The 14,272-nt window shown below is 39.5% G+C and overlaps 1 protein-coding gene across 2 annotated transcripts in view; it reads left to right on the forward strand.

Annotated features, from left to right (window-relative positions):
- Nucleotides 1-494: 494 nt before the first annotated feature.
- The window catches only part of bahcc1a (BAH domain and coiled-coil containing 1a), a 75,489-nt gene continuing 61,711 nt past the window's right edge, over nucleotides 495-14,272 (forward strand). For both annotated transcript variants that reach the window (XM_032587042.1, XM_032587043.1), the window contains exons 1-2: nucleotides 495-760; nucleotides 3,556-3,883. In XM_032587042.1, coding sequence (XP_032442933.1) covers nucleotides 3,712-3,883 — 172 coding nt within the window. In that variant the 5' untranslated portion in view covers nucleotides 495-760; nucleotides 3,556-3,711. The remainder of the gene's footprint in view (nucleotides 761-3,555; nucleotides 3,884-14,272) is intronic.

A 14,272-nucleotide genomic window follows, 5' to 3' on the forward strand; every position in this document is an offset into this window, starting at 1 on the left:
CTATTTTCTATTCACGTTAAATGCACAAATTGATTTCCAAATGACTGAATATTGATTAAATTCAAGATTTACATTTAAAAAAAATTCTAATCCCTCCCCCACACTGAGCCATGTTCAGTTAAATCTACTTGGTTTATTTTTTTTTTACACTGCAAGATTTTTCTTTGTAAAATAAACATCCAAAAATATATCTAATCTGTGTTTTGACCTCATTCATCCAACTCCCCCTTCCTCTCTCCTTCCCTCCCTGCCTCTGCTTGACCTCATAGTTCATTTTAGGTTGTGGTCTGATGCACTGAGCGTCATTGTGAACAGTCTCACCATTAAGGCGCTTTAAATCTGGCGCTTTTCACTCAGTTTGCCATCGTCAGTCAGCACGGCATTGGCTTTCGCTGCGGGCCAATCGCAGGCCGCCGAATCTGCGGGCGGGCGGCACGAATCCATTAACATGCACTTATCCAACCAATGGGAGGGCGTGTTTACCCTGCCCCAGAGACGCCGAGGTGCGCAGTTGCATCGGGAGAGAAACCGCTGCTTGGAGATCCGAGCCGCAATCCAGCCAGGCCGGAAGCCCCAGTCCCACTGGCCTCTGCTTTCACAGACTGAAGCAGCAGACTACTGCACAGCCTCAGATGGAGATATTCCACTCTAGCCACACTAATCTCAGATTCTGATTTTTAAATGGGCGTCGCACTTGCACCTTCTGTCCCAGAGTTTTGTGATTTTAGAATTTATTGTTATGCAAGGATTTAACACACCAGTAAGTAGTAATTTTATATACTTGATATTTCTTTTATTTTAATTTAATAAAACATTTTAGGCCCTGGCTCCTCGCTACGAGATGACTGAGGCTGTGTTTTGTCCAAATTTTCTGGATGTGACATGCTGTGCATTACACACAGCACATTGTTGCAATTTTCCAAATAACAAGGCAGGATGTGTCCATCCTCTGGAATAGCCATTAATTTATTATTAAATGTATTATTAATATTATTGTTATTATTGCATGATGCAGTTTCTATAATTACCTTCCATTTTCTTTGAGATTTTTTCACCTACGTATTTGTCATTTACTCATCTATATTTTAGGAAAAATAAATAATAATGATAATAATAAATAAACGTTTGTAAGAAGGATTTAGAATTTATATAATCTATTTGTAAATTTCACTAAATTGTGGTGTCCGTAAATAGCGACAGCTTGTTACAAATTCCGAGAGGCTAGGTTTTACCGGGGAGGAGAGCGGAATGCATGCCCAAACGCGACCGGCTAAGGAGCACTCTCTGCCGGCCAGCTTACCCGCGGAGGTCGGCTTGTTTTCTCAAGACCCGACCCACAAGTCCTAATTTGTTTTGCAGCGTTTTGGCTAATCTGTAAATGCAGCTGACAGTCGTCAAAATTCCACACTTTTAATTTTTAAAATAAAAACGAAACATTTATTCATTTGGTAAGCGAAGCCGTATCGGCACGTTTGAAAAGCGGATCAAACCAAAACACTGATAAATTCAGATTTTGAGCCACGTAAAGCTGTAGCTGCTCATAATTCTCGTAAATGCGTCAACTATTTTATTCCTCGCTCATTACTGGGGAATCCAGGGTGGAAGGAACAGCATGGCGAAAGGGGGGAGGTAATGGCCGACTGCAAAGCGCTTTCTCAGTGTGAAGACAAAGGCAGTCCTCCCTGACGGGCGGCCATTCACCTTGGATTCCCCCTTCCAGACCACAAACCGACGACCTAAATGCTGCAGCGTGGCCTTTTTTTTTTTGGTAAACGTCTCACCTTGTGAAATCACATGCATGCACACAAATTAACACAGGAACCTCTCAGCTGAGACGGATTTTTCCTCCCCTTGCATTTGGAGCGATTTTATTGTTGCATTAGCTCTGAATTGTGAGCTGCACTTGGAGATAGTAATGATAGAGCTGAAATGAAATGGTCAATATAACAACAATATCCTTGGTCATTCACATATGCTACAAATGTCATAAATGTATTTTTTTATAATTAAATTGACTGCAAATGGAATTTTTTTCCTGAAGAAGTAGCCCTATGGGACCTCAGTCTGACACCATGACAAAAAACAAAACAAAATAAAAAAAAAAACGTGTTTATATTTCTAATAATTTGGTAATACAACCCAGGTCTGCCTTTTGATGGCCTGCTTTATTTTTTTTAATTACTGGCAATGTTCTCTGAGGGAATGACATGTCTGATTCCTATATTTAACAGCAAAATATATTTTATCGTCATTTTATGAAGGCTGTTTTCCAATTTAGACCAAATAATGCCTTTTTTTTGTTTTGTGTCAGAGGATGTCACTATAATGTATTTACTACTCAATTTGATTACCTGACCTGAAATAGGTCAAGTCAGATAAAGACAGTGAGAGTGCAGTTATTCACACACACTCACACTCGCACACACACCCCTCCACACACGCAGGCACACACACAAACTCAAGCAGGGGTGTGCACAGGGGTGTGCACGCCAACACACACATACACCCATAAAAAGCATGCCTTTTAGGAGCTGCTGCATATCTTACCAAATGTATAGCAGCGATATTTTTTCATAATAAATATTTATCTTGCTTTGTGACATATCCTTGAATCTTATGAACTCTGTTCATGTTCATTTAGGTGTCATTATCACTCCAGTTGAAACAATATATGAAAATATATATTTTTAATTATTTTCCAATCCACCAGATTTGTTAAAAATTGTTTTATTAAATTAAATTGGAAAATATTACATACAGATATATTTCCATTCACGTCGATTAAAATCAATTTGCAGTAAAATGTGGACACAGTTTGGGATTGGAGATAACAGAAGCAGGAAAGATCGTCTGCATCAAGTCGAGACAATGGAAGGAGCAGGAGAAGGAAGGCAGCGTTGTTTACCTTGGGATGTAGACTGAGTACCATCATTTTAACCCAAATGGATAAGCAATAACTTCCCCCTCTTAAAACACAATCTTCTGGTAGTTTTTTATTTTTTATTTTTTGCAAATCATAGTTTATATAAAAAAAAAGCCTATTGTATATCAATATTGTTATTGTTTTGGAGTGATATTTGCAGACATGTCATTTAGATTGATTATCTGAAAAGATTATGCAGAATATAAAGATTTTAAGACTAAAAGATCTGCTTGTTGTGCATGTGTGCGTGCACGTCGGGGTGTGTGTGTGTGTGGGGTAGGGGTGTGTGTGTGTGTGTGTGTGTACTTCGCCATATCGGCCTATGCATCCCAGGCTGATCAATAGAGCTGAAGCTGAGCCTGCAGTGACGCCTCGGTAGTCGCCTGCATGCATTGTGGCTACTTTGCCAAGGAGATTTCACTCGAACTGGCAGTTGTTTTTCTTTTTCGCAAAAGCTTTAATGCAAAGACGAGTGGAAAGATTTTAATTAAATAAATAATAATTTTATCATATAGGCAATGAGCCTTTTTAAAAATATAAAAGGAGAGTGCAACGTAAGAGTGTTGCATCGTGGTTGAGTTTTTAATTTTCCTTGATTGTGACAGTCGCTTTGAATTTCTCTGTCCTGACAGAAAAGATGATCGGGAGCTGCGCTTTTGGCTGGAGAAGCCTGCGATCGACCGAATGCAACACATAGACAACGAAGGGAAAGGATTATTTTATGGGTTTGCATCCGATTTCACTGACCTTCCCCGTCCGGATTTCGGATTACTAAACATTCCCGCGGAATGGAAGGACGGGATTTTGCTGCTCCGGCGCACCTCCTTTCGGAGCGGGGCGCCCTGGTGCACCGAGCCGCCTCTCGGATCGCTCCCTCGGGCCACAGCTCCGTGCAGCACGCAGGTCATTTCCCACCGGGGAAGTACTACCCGTCACACATACCGATGGCTCCCCACTCAGGTCAGTGGAATATCCACGGAGGTTTTGACATTATTCTCTGCTCTTGATGGGGGTGTTTCTGTTGTTTCAAATGCGACCTCAGCGTATGTGATATGGCATTGTGTGGTGTCGTGCAAAGCAGAAAAAAACATATTCGATTTTGCTTCTCGCGAGTTACTTTCGACAGAAATTAACTGCTCAAACATAAACTAACGATATAATAAAATGAAATTTGCATTAAGCTCATAATTTAACATTTTTTGAATAATCTAAATCTACACTTGAATCAGCTTATTCCAAAAGATAATGAAGGCAGCTTTGCTAAACAAATAGTGATTTGATTTTAAAATGCCATGCAATTTTTTAAAAAAGAGAAAAGAATCCGTCAAGGACCTGGTCTGATTTTTAGACACACCATATGTGCACTGGTTTTCTCTATCTTGCATGCATTCAGGAGAATCTGTCACTTCACGTAAAACGCATAGGTGTCACCCCAGCGCCATCACTTAACCAAAACCTCTATAGGTCAAACATTAAAGGTATAAAGCTCGGGTGGAAAGGTCTTCATGCTCTACAATGCAAGCTAATGGGGGTGTTAAAGGAATACAAGCAATGCCGGGGGAAAAATCCCATTCTGCATTGGGCTTTGAAGTGTCTGGGTGCAAATGTGTTCACAGTGCATGCATCAGGTTTAACAAGTGACTTAGGTATCATCTTAACCCAAATGAGCACGTTTACAAACAGGCGAGCATGAAAAGAGTCAAAATGTACCTCTTAGACTGCACACTGCAGATTTATTAGGAAAAAACATAAGAAAAGCAACTCCACACCAAAGCTCCAACTAAGCAGACATTAACAAATCTATATATTTATAGCTTCAATTAATTTTTTAAAACTTCAGGGTCACAAATGACACATCTTAGTCATTAAATTTATTCAAGCTTGGCATTATTATAAAAAATACACAAAAGTATATGAAAAAAGCAAATTTTGCAGATGTTGTAATTGCTTTTATTTTGCAAGTAGATGGTGTTTATGTCAAAGCATGCATTTAGTGCATCAAACAGTTTCGCTTCTAAAATGCTGTTCTGTGATAATATGCTAATGAAGCTTCTAAAAAGACGCTTATGATGCATCTGAGTGTTTCTCAGCTGTGGAAAAAAAAATTCTAATACATATTGAACCACTTAAAAGTAATTTTAACAGCTGTAACTGTACAAAATTAAATATTTGCGTAGCTGGTTCAGTTGGATAAGAACACCATGAACCTCCTATATGTATTTTGTCTCATATTTCCAAACATTTTAGATATCAGTTTTTTTATTTCTAATACACAGTGTTGTGGCAGGCTGACTAAAGATTTTTTTTTTTTCAAATCAAATGTTTGTGAAGGTTGTGAGTTAATTCTAAAAAATAAATAAATCCAGATAAACAAGAAGCATAATTAGTCATTCAAGAGAATTAATGGGTGCTGTTCACCATTCATCTCTCACCACACATGTTTGCTTTTGGCATTGCTCATGTATCCACGGAGAGCCTGCTGCATTTGTGCACCTTTTTTTTCTCTTTCTGCATGCAGATGTTTCATTGGAAACATGAAGGCTAACGCTGGTTGCGCGTTGCAGGTGCTTACACCAATCAGACGTTGTGTGCCTATTGAACAACGTCAACATGCAGACCTATCCTCCAAATGTCATCACTGTTCAATGAGCAGCAGAGGCGCTTTATTGTTCTCCTTGTTTCGTCATCAACACATGGGGAGGGACTGAAAAGCGGCCCTGTTGTCCTGCACATAAATATGATTTAATTCTTTACATTTTCTGCTTTTGATTAAATTAACTTACAGAACAGCCTGACATAACTTCACATGATTTCAAAACCTGTACTGGGTTCTATGAAAATTATTTTGCTATTACATTCAGCTGATTTGCAGTATTTGATTTATTGTTTTAATATTATATGAAAATGTCAAGCATGTCATAATGCAAATGGGTGGATGAGGGATGAAGCTTAATTTGAAATTATTCATGATTTTCATTTTTCAGGTGGTGATGCACTGAAACAATAGATGTATTATGTTGAAACAGACTGTTCTCGTTTGTAAGTTCACGTTTTCAGTGGACTATAAGAGCATTTTTGTGAAACTGGTTCTCTTTATTACATTGAAGTAATTTGAACTCAAAGCTGAATATAATTTTTTTTTGTTTTGTTTCCGGAGATATTTATTTATTTATTTATTTATTTAAGAGTAATTAGAGATACAACCAATTACGCTTTTCCTCTCCAATATCGATTTCCAATTTTCTTTAAGGACTGACCTGCCAGTTCCAATTTTGACCAAGTCAGACTTTTTATTCTTTGGATTACAAAATAAAAAAAGGAAAAAAGACAACGTGCTGCAAGTTCTTTTATAGAGACAGTAATTTTGAATCTAACAGAAAATGGATATAGCAGAGCACATGCTCTTGTTAATGTAAGTATCTAGACCAAAAATTTTTGAGTTCTTAGTTGGTGTGCAAGTCTTAAATGGGAAAAAAAAATCTGACCTATTAGTATTTGACGCTCCGGTCACCATTCAGAACATTTAGAATACAACAAAGGGTGAAGAAATTACAAATTATCTAAATGTCTTAATCAAAGTTCAAGTCCCATCTCAAATAATAATATTACATGAAAATAGAGATGTCTTTTTTAGTGGAGCCTGTCTATGGTCTACTTAATTTAATTTTTTATTTTATTTTTTTTACGTATTTCTCCTTAATTAATATGAGCAAGTCTGGAGTTTTAGGATGTCAAACTGGTTGAGGGTTGTTCATCTTGATGGGCCAGGTCATTAGCGTTCCATTGAGTGACCTGTGTGCAAGCAACATAACAACACAAACCGTGCGTGGTGCTTGCTGAGTGTGTTCAGTTTCTCTGCACTTTCTCCCCCTGGGGACTAACTTGCACACTAGTTCACATGAATACTTTACAAAGAGCATGAATATTTCAGGGTTGATGTAAAAATGCACTGAGAGGCAGGTTTCTGATGTGGCTCCATGAAAGGCCTCGTCTGACTTTGCAGAGGTATTTATCGCGAGCGCTTCCGACACCTTTTGCTGTTGAAAAGAGTGACGGCAGCTGCAACACTCTCCCTTGGCATCGTTCCCAGCAGGGTTGCAGAATTTTAAACATAGTATGGGAGAAAATATTCTTTTTTTTTTGTTTGTTTGTTGCGCAGATTTGTAAGTTTGGCGGTAATTAGGCTACAGCGGGCGCCGGCATGCAGTTCCACCTTTTTACTCGCTGAACCGTGTTGCTTAGAGCCAATGGAAATTCCGTCAGCTCCCATTTGCCTCTGTCCATCTTCACCTACTACAAGTCGGTCATTTGTAACGCACACCAGGTGGTCGATTTATAGTTTACACTTGCACTGTGTTCTGGGAATGTGACATTGGAGCGGCTCCTCTCTTTGTGTTCTCCCTGAAACAGTAAGACCTTTAAATGCGTCTAATGCTGTTTAATTTGGCCTGTTCCTTTAGAAGGACTTTGAAATAGAAATTTTATCTTCCATTGGCTCCAGCGCAGAAGTTGGAGACAGACTTGTCTTTGGCTGTGAACCCTGGATTCAGATGTTGGGCAGTGTCGGTGCGCAGAGACACAGTGGGGCTGTCTTCCACTGCTGGCATTTATGGCTGTGGGTTCATCTTTCAGCCATATTGTTCTGATCAGGCCACTCTGGCTGAGGTGTGGCTGTGTGAAAGCAGTGTGGGGGTTCAGGGCTCTGCTCTAAACACCCCATATAATCAAAGGTCATATTTGTGTCATCTTCCTCGGTCGGCCTCCCCTTCCTTTACATCTGTCCTTCCCTCTTTCCATAAGCTGTCCTCCCAGTCTCTTCCCCTCCAATTTTTCAGTCTCCTTTCTTTCCAGCAGGAAGACCCTCGTGTCTGGGAAGCAGTGGTCTTCCTGCCACTTCTGTTTTAGCTACCCTTCTCTGCCTCTGGGCCATTGTTACAGACCCCAGCTTGGTGTGTGTTTTACAGCTGCTGTTAAAGATAAAAAACAGTCCCTTCCACCCCCTTTATTGTTTACTGGTAGGATGTCCCTGTCATTCCCTTGGTTTTTATGTCCTAGCTGGATATCTTAGACCCCCTCCCTTCAAATGTTAGCCGTCTTGTCTTCCTTTGCCCCTTTTTTTCCCCCCGAAGAGGAATAAATAACTTTACAGAGAGTTTTATTGAATGTCTCATTGCAGGACTATCCCATGGGTCTGTGATTGTTGAGGAGACCCTTCAAAGACAAACATGGGTGTCTCTGGTGGAGTTAGCAAACCTCAGTGAGTGGTTAACAGTTGTTTAAGGAAAAGGAGGTTTCTATTTCAAGGCCTTGGTGCTCATGTTTTGTGAGCACTTAAAAGATTGTGCCATAGCTTATACCCACCTTATGTCCTTGAGGATCCTTGGCTGTGCTGTTCAAAGGCATAGCTCAGATTTTTTTAAGTGAGGTTCTGTGAAGTAGATATCAGTAACAATTATCTTACATGTAATAGACAAAATGTCTTATGACATGAGTTTGGAGAAGGAAGGGAAATACATCCTCAGAGAAGTGAAAGGCTATCCATTGGATTTATTTAAAGATGATTTTAGCAACTCAAACTGAGAAGTTTCATATCAGTGGGATACAATGCTATACTAATGAATATTAAGAGTTTCTTTCAGATCAGTGCAGTCTAAGGGACTTGCTGTAAACAGGAGAGAAATGGTGAAAAAATCAGACTTTCATTTTGATTTGATCCATGTTTATGCCATTATTTTTGAAGGTGGACCAAACTGTCTGGACAATGACATGTAGTTACATCAACTGCTCATTTTGGCTTTTATCACAAGAAGCTGCCCAGTATGAGCAGCATGCCAGTCAGTGACTTATCCAGACTTGTTTTTCTGTGTACAAGGCAAGAATGCAGCAGTAGAGATAAAAATGGCAAAAAAAGAGAGTATGACATGTTGGTGTTGCACAGACTCAGAGCGAGGAATTGCAACAATTTATAAGTTTTTAGATCCCCTATGTGTCAAGAAATCATGTGTCACTTTCACCATTTAGTTCACTTTCAATCTCTCTCTTTACTTGACAGTCCATGTATGCTTCCATTGTAAGTGAACCACATTTGGGTTTACTTGCTAATGAACTGTGACCTCTGTTTTCAAGAACTTTCATGTTTTTCCAGATCAGAAACTTGCTTTTTGCCTAAACAAAGTGGACTCTTATGGTAAAAAAAAAAAAAGAAATTCTGTTGTAAAGCCTTGCCAAATGATTTAAATGTCACAAAAAACGTTAAGTTAGTTAAGTTAAGTTAGTCGCAATTGTTCTACTATTCAAAGTAACGTTGGTCGAGGCTCCCAGATTCCTATGTCTGCCTCCTTGGCTTTCAGTAAATGGACTTAAAAAACGAATAACTTTTTTTGTTATATCACACACTGAAAACACTGTCCCATTCACCCATGTGCACGATCAAATGCTTTTCCAAGTCTCCAACTCTAGCCTTCATCCTACAACTTCCACTGACAAAACTTTGTGAAGTAACCCAGTCATTGTTACTTCACAACAATGAGAAAACGGCTACAAACTTAGCTGTCTTCGAACTTACAAAAGAGCAGACATTTATTGCATTTATTATACCATTGTATCTCAAGGCTATGAACTTTGTCATAGTTGGTTGTTTTAAATTGCTAGAATTAGCAAAAACAGGAACAAGTATCCACTGGCAAGGTTGGTTTGCAAGCCCCGTCATTCTCAGGCCCCACCAGTCTCCGTGCTTTTCAGGTTCCTAAATTCTTTGCTGTCATGCTCTCATTCATAATCCCAATCAAAACCTTGAAATCAGACCGTTACTCCTTTCAGTAATCCTAACCCAATGCAAAAAAATCTGCATCGATAAGACACTAAGGTATTGCTTTTTATCATTTGGGAACTGGATATTGGGAACTGGGAACTGGAAGAACATTGGTCTAGGTTTCCCTGGGTGCATGTGCCAAAAGGACATAATGTCATGTGTGAACCTGAAGGAATTTGGACTGTGTGTGGTTAAAGTAGTATTAAAAGCCTGCAGCAATCTGTTATTTAAAATGATGGCCTCATGTCTGACTAACTCTTAGCCATATATCACGTTGAGGATGTCATCACTTTTTTCCTTGTCCAACATATTTATGTAGCTTCCTAACACCAACATTTACTAAAAGTGTTCAAATTCTGTCTTTCTAAATATTTGTGGATGTTCTCAAAAGGCAACTTGGTGAGATGAACTGGAGAAGGTGTTATGACAGGACGTAAGTCACTCATTCAACTTGGTCTCCTCTATGGCCTGTTGTTAGACTCATTTGTGGATCTTTGTGAGATGACACGGCTCAGGGAGGGCAGTCACTGGAGTCCGCCTGGAGTCTGCCGTTGCTTGGCATCCTATACCTGGCTAAAATAGCACTTTGCCTGGAGCTGCTACTGCCGGTACCATCTGTCCCCTTCCCCATGACACCGCACTTCTGCAAACTCAAATGTTTGGCAAGGCCGGTCAGGTACTGTTGAGAGGGTTAGCCCTTGACATAATTGTGAATAGTTTTATCTACAAGAGTAAAATATTTTCAGTATACTCAAGGATCCATAAAGCCATGGACATTTTTTTTCAGTACATTTTTTTTTTATTTCCATTCTAGTATGTTTATAAATCAAATCAAAAAATGTATTCTGCCTCTGTTTCAGAAAATTCTCGGGTCATCAGGAAAACTTTTCCAACTGTCTGAGATCTGTCTTTCAGAGAGAATTTCAGCAGCCATGTTACAACAGATACTTGCTCTTCAAACTGCTTCCTCCCCAAACTTACACCATGTGGCACAGTGCCACACAACCCTCGCCTCGAGCGTAGGGCGTGCACACAGGTCCAACACAAAGAAGATCTGCAGGTGAGAGTGATGGGCATGAAAATACCTTCCTTTATTGGGTTTCAGAGCATCGGATTTCAAAGCCCTCTCATCTATTATGAACTAAATATAAGGAAGCGAGAAGCTGAATTAGGAATTCAGTAGTTTTATTTCACTTCCTCTGACTAAATGGCATATAGACCGATTCATTTACCCCAAATCAACCACGTTAGTTCTGTGTTTCCTTTTTCTTTTTCCTCCTGTGTGCATTTACTCCTCCTTCTCTGACCCTCTCCCAACATCAGGCGGCTTCTCATCAAGCCGCCCCAGGCCCACCTCAGTGCGTTGCTGTATTGCATGTGACAGCTGTTAGACATCATTAACGGCTCATGCGTAAAATCCAGATTACTTTTTTTTTCCAATTTTGTTAATGTGAATGCTCAATGAAAAGAAGAAGAAGAAGAAAAAAAAGGGGGGGCAATGGCTTCATTTTTGTCACTTGATTTGCGGTCAGTGTTAGTGTTGTTAGTGGATGAATATATGTGTGTGTGGGTGTTTGGGTTCGTGGGTGGGTGGGATTGCGTGTGTGTGTCTGTGTCTTAGGTTTTTCCAGATGTCCAGCCTCCTTTCTGAGGCACCCTGTGGTTGGTTATTTGGCGGGGACAGGTGCACTGTTAAACCCTTCAACGGCTGAGTTTGTCTCAGCTGAAGTTGAAATATGCTATTAAATGAACAAGAAATGCACCTCAAACAAATGCAAATATTTTCCGAACAAAATTATTATTTTTTAACTTTCTTGGAAAATTTTTGTATGCATTATTGTTGCAGGCTTGAATTTTTATTATTGTACAGAATTTTGTTTGAAAAAGAAAACATTCACAGAATCCTGAGGCATTCGCAGTATTTATTTCTGGTCTTGATGCTCCGAACACTTATTTATTTGTATTAGAAGCAAATGTGACATCACATTTGCTGTAAAACAGAGTTTTGCTAATATTTTAAAATAGAGAAAAGGCAATTATGGCAAGGTTCCTCAAATCCATGCCATTGAGGCATGGATTGAGGCATGCCATTGAAACTTTTGAAACTTTTAGACAACTTTCAATGTCTAAAAGTTGCAGGACAACTTTTAGACATTGGTTCAAGCACCTCAGTCAAATGGCTGAATTATTTCCCCACTATGCAGTCAAGTTTTCCAGAGTCCTGCTAATGACCTCAGCATTTGATTTGAACCTGCAGGACACCAGCCCTTGAGGCTTGAATTTGAGGATCCCTATATCATGGAGACATCTTAAACTGTCTCAATCAATTAACAGTGGGTTAGCATGGTTAGTGTTACTAAATGTAAACAACAGTTATTGTGTGTATTCCTTGAATTATGTAGAAAGTTATCCTAACCAAGATATCAAAAAGTGCGTCCAACATTTTAACACACAGCATGATCCATGACCAACTGATAAATTAAAGCAACTTTGTTGTGTCTCAACTTTTATAAGTATCTGCTGCAATTGACCTTAGGCCAATTCACACCATCGCCAGTGCAACAAAAGGTTTGAGGTACAAAGTGATCAAAATTGCAAAAGTACAAAGCACTAAAGGGAAAATTACCATTATAGGAGTCTAAATGAAAAGCCAACATGCCCTTTGTTCTTCTCCCAACTTTCTATTACAACACCTCACTGATACAGAAAATATCTAACTTTGAGTCTTTTTCAGTCTGTAATAAACATCCAATCTGAAGAGGGTTGGTGCATCCTTTTAGAACTTAGGTATTGCCTGTAAATACAATACAGGCAATATTGTATTGCCTGTATTGCCTGTAAGTTGAATAAAAATTCTACTTTTTATTCAACAGTAAAAGAGTTGAATTCTTGAGTTTTCACCTGGATGGGTGCCTGTCAAGTCAAGCTGAAAGTCTACTGATTCTAGTCAGTTTATCTGTTTATCTTTACTACTAACAGTATGTAGAAAGTGTGTGTACAGAGGATAATCTTATAATTGCACTGATAATTGCATAATTGCACTGTCATGGGAACCTTGGAAAGTACTCCTGGAAATGTACAAAGATTTGCCATCAAATCAAGATGCATCATACTTAATAAGGGTGTGGAAGGCCTTTATTCCAGATAGAGATGATTAACGTCAGGAATTCCAGGGCCCTGAAACCATCGAGCCAGATGCCTGGATGTCAATTGAAAGGAAACTTGACAATCTCACAGATTTCTTCAGCTTCTTTAACTTTTATTAACCAAGATATGTTTTGATGACCCTTATCTTTAACCTCCAGTTATGTCCACATTCTCTTTTACCCTGTCCCATGTTGTCAAAAATGTAGTCATGGTTTAAGATAATGGATTTAAACTACTTTAAACCTGGTAAATATTAGCTCTATAAAAAAAATAGAATTCTAGTCTAGAATTAAGAAAGGAGATACTTTATTTTTACTGAAGCTATATGTCAGAAAAAAAGGGTCATTCAATGATAACTTTTAGCACCAATTTGCATTTCTCTTTCATCTGGACCTCTTTGCCTGTTATGACCACTAGGCTACACTGCATCCTCTCTGTGATACAGCATGAGATGTGGGGCAAACAACTGGCTCTGCTGCAACAGATGTGTGTTTGTCTGCTGTTGGTTCATGCATATTAGCTCATATTAGCTCGTCTTGCTGTGCCCATCCAGTGACCTACAGGGGGATGGGAGGAAGAAGCGAGGGTGGGGGATGGGATAGACTTTTGTGTGTGTGTGCGTGCGTATTGGCGTGTGTGTGTTTGTGTGTGTGGTGAAGACGAGAAAAATCACAGACATGCAACCAGACTGACAGACCGACAGACAGACAGTGCAAAGTGACATCAAGACTAGATGCACACTGTCACATGCTGTTATACACTTACTGGTGCATCTCAAACAGAAAAGATGCACACACACACTTGCACCCCGCACAAGCATGTCACAAGCATGTCACACAGACTCACACATCTTGCCTCCCAGGAGGCCATGGGGCCAGTGGGACAGAGAAAGCTTGAGAGTCTGGTTCATCTGTTTACTTCTAATTATAGAAACAGGACTATTTCTGCAACTGCCGCTCCAGCTTTTTTATATCCTTTAGAGAGAATGAGAAAAAAAGGAAAAGAAGGAAAAAAACAAAGCTTTGACAGCCCTTTCTCACAACAGTGAGCGGTTATCTCATCCCTTCAGCGCCGCTAAAGTCTGCAGTCTCTCAGTACAGTACAAGAGGACACTTAGAGGGGGAGAGCAGCTTGTGTTGTAAAACCTCTCATCTTTGTATAACATGAATGTGCAGATTTACAAGATGACACTTTCTTTATTAGAGAGCCAATAGGCAACTGCCCTGATTAAAAGAAAAGAAATACTTCACCTCTGCCCTGTGGGCTCTTATTTTGCTTCCAGAGACAGAGAGAAAGTACTGTCTCTCGCAGCAGCCATAAGCAAAAGAAAAAAGAGTAGAAGTTACGGATTAGCATTGTATCTAATGTATCTAGCGCTAAAGAGACAGTGC

Source organism: Xiphophorus hellerii, chromosome 16, assembly GCF_003331165.1.
Source record: "Xiphophorus hellerii strain 12219 chromosome 16, Xiphophorus_hellerii-4.1, whole genome shotgun sequence".
NCBI classification, from domain to species: Eukaryota; Metazoa; Chordata; class Actinopteri; order Cyprinodontiformes; family Poeciliidae; genus Xiphophorus; species Xiphophorus hellerii.